The sequence below is a fragment of the Nanorana parkeri genome, unplaced genomic scaffold (genome assembly GCF_000935625.1).
Source record: "Nanorana parkeri isolate BGI_ZX_2015 unplaced genomic scaffold, ASM93562v1 scaffold734, whole genome shotgun sequence".
Classification (NCBI taxonomy): domain Eukaryota; kingdom Metazoa; phylum Chordata; class Amphibia; order Anura; family Dicroglossidae; genus Nanorana; species Nanorana parkeri.
Window position 1 is genome coordinate 690,923 of NW_017307002.1, and position 6,765 is coordinate 697,687.

The 6,765-nt window shown below is 38.3% G+C and overlaps 1 protein-coding gene across 2 annotated transcripts in view; it reads right to left on the bottom strand.

Annotated features, from left to right (window-relative positions):
* The window catches only part of LOC108793291 (voltage-dependent calcium channel gamma-8 subunit-like), a 29,504-nt gene extending 23,398 nt beyond the window's left edge, over nucleotides 1-6,106 (bottom strand). The window contains exon 1 of one of the 2 annotated variants that reach the window (XM_018564200.1): nucleotides 5,851-6,106. In XM_018564200.1, the coding sequence (XP_018419702.1) occupies nucleotides 5,851-6,073 (223 nt within the window). In that variant the 5' untranslated portion in view covers nucleotides 6,074-6,106. Of the gene's footprint in view, nucleotides 1-5,840 lie in introns of both variants that reach the window. The other variant, XM_018564201.1, reaches the window with a different exon arrangement.
* Nucleotides 6,107-6,765: the final 659 nt, after the last annotated feature.

The window sequence follows — 6,765 nt, forward strand, 5'->3', positions numbered from 1 at the left end:
CCCCCCCCCCCCCGCCTAATTGTATTACTTAATTGCAGTAGAGACAGTCAACCTAGCCACATCTCAGCCTACATAGGTTGCTATGTTGCAGGATAGCCACACACATATGAGAGCTGTATTATGTATTTCTGTGGATTCGTTCCTGAAATGTACATTTACAGATTTTCTGCAGGTATATGCATTTTCCAGGAATTAATTACTCCACATACATACATAAATTTATCATATGTGTATATTAGGGATGCACCAATACCATTTTTTCAACACCAAGTACAAGTACTTTACCTCAGGTACTGGCCAATACCAATTACTGATACTTTTTCTTAAAGGGACATATGACATTTTTTCTAAAACTTAACAGACTAATGCTTTTAGGGCAGTTTCTTTATCATTATGAAGAACTGTAACTCAATCCATGATTATACTTGTCCTGATACAAAAACAAATTTTAACCAAAATCGTATTTAACTGTGCTAAGAAGCGCTTCTCATTGGTCAGCACAGTCACCTGACAGCACTGACTAATGAGTACTCGCAATTTTTGGGTAAAATTCCAAATCCATAGTGCAGGGCTACACTGGACAAATGTATGAGGTACAGATAGTACACCCATACCAGCAAATGGGAAGGACTGTTAAGTGGGTAATTCCATTTTCCCAAAATTACTTGGAGAACTGAACTTACCCTTTAACCTCTTGCCGTCCGCCCGTAGTAAAAAAACGGACGGACGGATGCACAATGCCCTATGTGTTTATTTGCGTGGGGGTGGGGATGGTTTTTATTTTAATTTGTATTTATTTAAATTTTTCTACCGCATCACTTTTTTATTTTTTTATTTTTATTGTATTATTTTGCATTTTTGTATTTTTTAATTGTATTTAGTTTTTTAATCACTTTTTTTATTTTTTTGTTTCCCCTTTAACTTTATTGATATCACATAGGGGCTAACATATCTCTACTACTCATTTTTCTACAGGAGAAAGAAGCAGAGCAAACCTGACCTTATCATACATGTTTATCCCAACTGGTTTGTCTTTCCTGGTAGATAAATCTTAGGTTATTTTATATTTGCAATAAAACACCTAATTAACAACAAAGTCATGTATTATCAGCTCTGTGCCGTGAAGGCAATAAATAATTATCTCCCTAAGAAGAAACACTTTTAGTAAAAGTTGTAAAAAATAAATAACTTTAAAAAAAAATAAGGAGCTTCTATGACCATTTGGAGCCATTTAAAGGCATTGTACACTTAAATATCCTGTTTTAGAGCGGCTTGTTCCCCTTCCAATGTTCCTATAAGGCCACCCTGAAGTGCAATAGTAAGCTGTGTGTGTCTTCACAAATACACAGACACAGCAAGGTAAGCGACTCCCTTGCCCCCTGATACCCCTTCCTCCCTCCACCCTTCTCCAAGCTAGCAGATGGACAGCTGCTGGAAACTGAGCTATGCCTTTTGATCTTGTACTGGACAGAAAGTTCAGGGAGGCAGAGCTGAGAGAGTTGGAGCAAATTGTTTGGAAACATGATGACTACAAGTGGCGAAAAATATGTATAATTATATTAATTATTATATAAAATTATATAAATTAAATATATCATAATATAATACTACTTTAAGCTAGATGGGGTTAAATAAAAAGTCTATTACCATGTTTTAATTTGCCAAGTTATAGCTTATGTTCCCTCAAACTAGCACTGTAAGATAAAAACACTGCATGACCAACAGGCAGCATAAATTATATCTTGAGCTTACGTTTGTTTGCTATAGTTTAACTCTCTATCTTATATTCTTATACATTTGACCATTTTAAGCCTGTTGTATTACATGCAATATTTAGCACTTTTCCACTTTAATATTGTGGGTGCTATGATGCTTTGTACCTATAGATGATTTTTTTTTCTTTTGTTTTGCTTTGTTTTATGTATGCAATTGAGCACACAGCATTTTGGAAGATTATACTGTGAACAGAAGACATTTAACGCTTTCACTTTTTGGATTTTACACTTTATAGGTTAAATGTTGAGAAGGGGAACAGCTTTTTACATTGAATGTTCATTTAAAGAGAGTTACTCTTTATTGTACAGCAGCCCTAGAGGCACAAATATTGGCAGTAGGTCAGTGCAGAAAATTTGGGAGAAATGCATTTCATGATTATTGCAGGTTTAGCAATTTACCGATATAGCAATCAAAAAATAATATAAACAAACAAAGTCAATAATAATAAGAATAATAAAGTACTGTCAGAAGGATTTCTTTATGTTTTCTGCAATTTCTAAAGTCATTTAAGGCATGTCTTACTAGGTACTTTGGGCATAATATGAGTTGAATGTGAAATCACAGCGTTACACAAGTTGTATAATATTATTCATTGGTTTTGTTATATTATGTTATGCCCATAATTTAAATTTATGTAAAGTCTGCACAGTATAGACTGCACTGCTCATTATTCTGCTCATTATCATAGCATGAATGATTGTATTGGAATTCAAGAGACTACCACAGAGTTTTGGTAATTCTAGTGTTTAGTGTTACAATTTTGCTATTTGCAGATAGAGAGTTGTGAAATATCTAGTCGTTAAAGTAGCAAATCAAGATCTGTCAGCAAAAACTGTGAAATAAAAAAGGAAGCTTGAAAGATCAAATGTTTTGTTTCCTATTTTAAAGATCTATATAAGGTGCATACTCTCATGATTCAGGAGAAAGTAAAGCTCTAGTGTTTTTTTAGACCAGACTCCTTTATATAACACAGTTCAGTGTATTATGTCTAAGAAAACTGGAATTATTTCTGAAATAATTCTGTCTTTCCATGAAATTATAAGGAACTGTACCACTAGCACATGTGTCCTACACCTTGGCATTCATTAAATTAAAGCAAAAATTAAACAGAGGGGTCCTGGTTCAACAGAAATCCCCTGTGGGTGGGGATTATACCCTTGAAGTATAATTATATTTTAATGCATTAGATTTCTATATAAAGGGTTTCTGCTCGTATACTTTCAAACAACATTTTGACAGAATTATAGAGAATGTATATTTTTTAATTATATTTTCTTTCTTTAACAAAGCAGAACTCCGGGTAAAAAAGAAATAGGCCATTAAATATTTCTGCAATAAGTACCCTAAATCCAGGGTTGCCCCAACAATACTTTTCTGCTACAAGATGTTCTCAGTCCTTTAGGTCAAATGATAGTCATCATCATTAACCATCATTGATAGCCATAATTTTCTTTGAGCCCAGGATGTCATGTACCCACCCCCAAACCTGTTACTGGACAGTGAAGGAAAAACATCATGATGACGAGTTCTTCTCTCCCTCGCTCCTCAATCCTCTTTATCAGAATGCTCCTTTTCAGCACATGAACTTCTCATTGTGCTGTTCCTTCCTTTCTCAATTTGCCCTGCTGTACAGGGAATGCAAGAGACTAATACCAGATCACGTTCAGGTAATCTGCTTGCATTAAAAAATACATTTATTAAAGTACTGAAATTGCATTGTTTTCATGGCTTAGAGTCCAGCTTTATCTGTTTAGGACTAAGAGTGTTTAAATAAATCTGTCATAGTTTTCTCTTAATTTTATTTTTGAATTTATATTATATGTTTTTAAGCTGCTTTAAAGCTGTTTTTTGCTGTATCTATACAATGTTTGTTTACAAGTAAGCATTTACCACATAAAAGTGGATTCTGAGAGCACTGTGGATTAGCTAAAGGAACAGCCCAGCAGATGAGGCCTTGTTCACGCCGAAATCGCGTGCGCTCGAGAGCGGTAGCTGCTGGAATGCACCGTGATCGCTAAGAAACTTCTCCCCTGCGTTCTGGGGCGGGAGGGGACCGCCCGCAGTGCGATCAGACGTGTGGCAAGACTTTGCCAGCTTTCCGTTCCACTGCAAACACAAAAAATAGGGCTTGCTTTATTTTTTTGCGTTTACAGTGGAACGCAAACCTTTTCTGCATTGACTGTGCTAAATGCAGCCAGAGCAGTTGCCCCACTTGTTGCCTATAGGTTTCACTAAGCACCAGCGCCACTGTGTGCACAGGACCTTGTCTGTTTTGCTGAATGCAGATAGAAGGCTACTACCAATCATTACAAATAGGGATGTGCTCGATGTTCGAGCCGAGCATGAGTTCGACTCGAACATCGGCAGTGTGTGTGTTTGGCGAACACACAAACTGTCAGGGCGTTCGGCAAGCTATTCGCCCGCCGAGCGCCCCACAAGGCACTGTGCTCCGTGCAGTGCCTTGTGAGCCCCATGGGGCTAAAGCCTTGCACCTGACCACAGGTCAGGTGCAAGACTTTGCCCAATCAGGGCCCAGTACTCTGTAAGAGCCATGATTGGGCAAAGTCATGATGAGTTTGCCCAATCATGGCTCACCTGTCAGATGCCGTACAACTGTAAACAGTTAGGCAGAGCTAGCTGTCACCACCAGCTCTGCCCGATTCTTTATATGTTGCTGGCATCTGTCAAAATGCCATTCTGCGGCGGAGTTCTTCGCGGGCAGGCGGGACGGTGGGCGTTGGTTTTTCTTTTTATTATTTCTATTTATTATTTCTATTTATTATTTCTATTTATTGTTTATTGTTTTATTTTTGATTTTGTCGAGTTGTCGTCGTGGACAACGCTGGACATCATGATTGACCCTGGATTACGTCGGTGGATAATTTTTTTTTACAATAAAAGATTTGCCAAAAACTTGTCTTCTTTTTTTTCAAATAAAGGATTTATTCAAAAGTCTGGTCTTTTAATTGACAATTTATTTTAACCCTTTAGTGAATGCATAGGGGTACAAGTGCCCCTTACTCCTTCACATGGGGGGGGGGCGCATTTGGTTGCCCCTTTATTAAACGGGTTCCCTGATGTGAATGAGCCCCCCGCCCGAACCCCCACAACCAATGCACCAGGGCTTGTGGGGAAGATGTCCTTGTGCCCATCGGCGACCCTGGAAAATCACGCTCCCAGTGCCAAGGGCATGTGGCCTGGTATGGCAGAGAGGGGAGGCTGCTCGCTCTTTCCCCCCTTTCCTGCCCTGCCAGGCCTGTGCTCAGATCAAGGGTCTGGTATGGAATTTTTTCCCCCTTTTCTGGGGATGGGGTTCCTCTTTAAAATTCCTACCAGATCTTAAGGACCTGGTATGACTTTGAGGGGGAACCCACACACTTTTTTTTTTTTTTTTTTAAATAGGGTCCCTCCTAACATTCCTACCAGACCTAAAGGGTCTGGTATTTTTTGGGAGGGGGAACCGCATGCCTTTTTTTTCCTTTTTAAATGTCATTTTGTTTTTTACAAATGTCATTTTTGCTGCAGCAGGTTCTATACATTTTACAGATGTGCCACTTTACAGGCAGTTTAAGGGGGCCCCCCAGGCACAAAATAATTATTCATTATTATTGTTTCACTTTAAGTGATGTTAAAATCACTGCTCCTTTAAAAACTGTATTTTTTTAAAAGTTTTTCTTTCATTGATACATGTCCCCCAGGGCAGTACCCGAATCCCCATACCCTTGTTATGGCCAATAGATTGAAAATCAAATGTCCCCATTTTGAAGCCTTATATGCCTTATATGCAGAGTTGAAGCCTTATATGCAGAGTTGAAGCCCCATAGACTTGCATTGAGTTCGAGATCAAATTCAAACTTTTTCCATGTTCTAAAGTTCTAATTCGAACTGAACAGGGAGGTGTTCGGCCCATCACTAATCACAAATCCCATGGGACCATACAAGCCAAGAATACATACAAAGAACAATAATTGAAAACATTATGTAATTTAAACAAATTTTATATTTGAATTGACTGAAGACAAACAAACAAATAGCAAATAGTGAACACAAATAGTAAAAAAAACATGTATTTACCTTCCAAACAACAAATTCTCCATAGACCAGAATGGGTTAGCCCTCCAGGGTCTTTCTTATCTTTCTGCAGTGGGTCCTCACTTGATATGTTAGTGGTATTGCAGATGAAGCCCCTGGCATATAGCCAGTAATCTGTTCCTATTGCGATTGTCATGAGCCCAAATGCAGCAAATGCTCCCACCGTGGTCATAAGAACCTGGACCCCTTTCTCACACCACACCATTCTGCCTTCATTCCACCTCTTCCACGACTCCAGGGTGACAGGTTGAGAGGGCCTAACTCACAAAAAAAATAATAGGTTTGAGCAGAAGAAGCCCGAAGTCTTCTTCTTTGGTCTACCTTGGCTCTTTGGTTCCTAGGACCCTCTCCCGTCTTCCTTCTTTCCTGTAGCTTTTCTGCTGTCAGCAGTTGCTGAGATGTTTCTGCCAGAGAACAATGGAAGCCACTGAAATGCTCAGGACTATGTTACCAACAATCTTCAAGTTGTCTTCCATTGACTGTCTACTCTTAGTTCCGTATGCGTCAGTGCTAACTGATAAAGTGCTCCTCTTGTATACAAAGACCTGTGTGAGACATGGTAACATAGTGACTGTTAGTTAGGGTGGAATAAACTAACAGATTAATAATAAAATAGATTCATATTTTTCAGTTTTAATATTTTTCTAATAAAGATGGCCTGCAAGAAGACAAAACAAAAGCTCAGTAAGACAGCTGCCATTTTAATCTCCCACTGAGAGAAAAAATAATTCTTGACCCTGCCAGTAGAAGTCAGATTAATTCCCTAGATCAATCACTTCACTGATTACTCTTACTAATTACATTTCATAGTAAGAAATGCATCAATTACAGAATTAAATGCACTTTTACTGTTAACTTTGATATAGAATTCAAAGGTCCAACCATACTTACAACAAA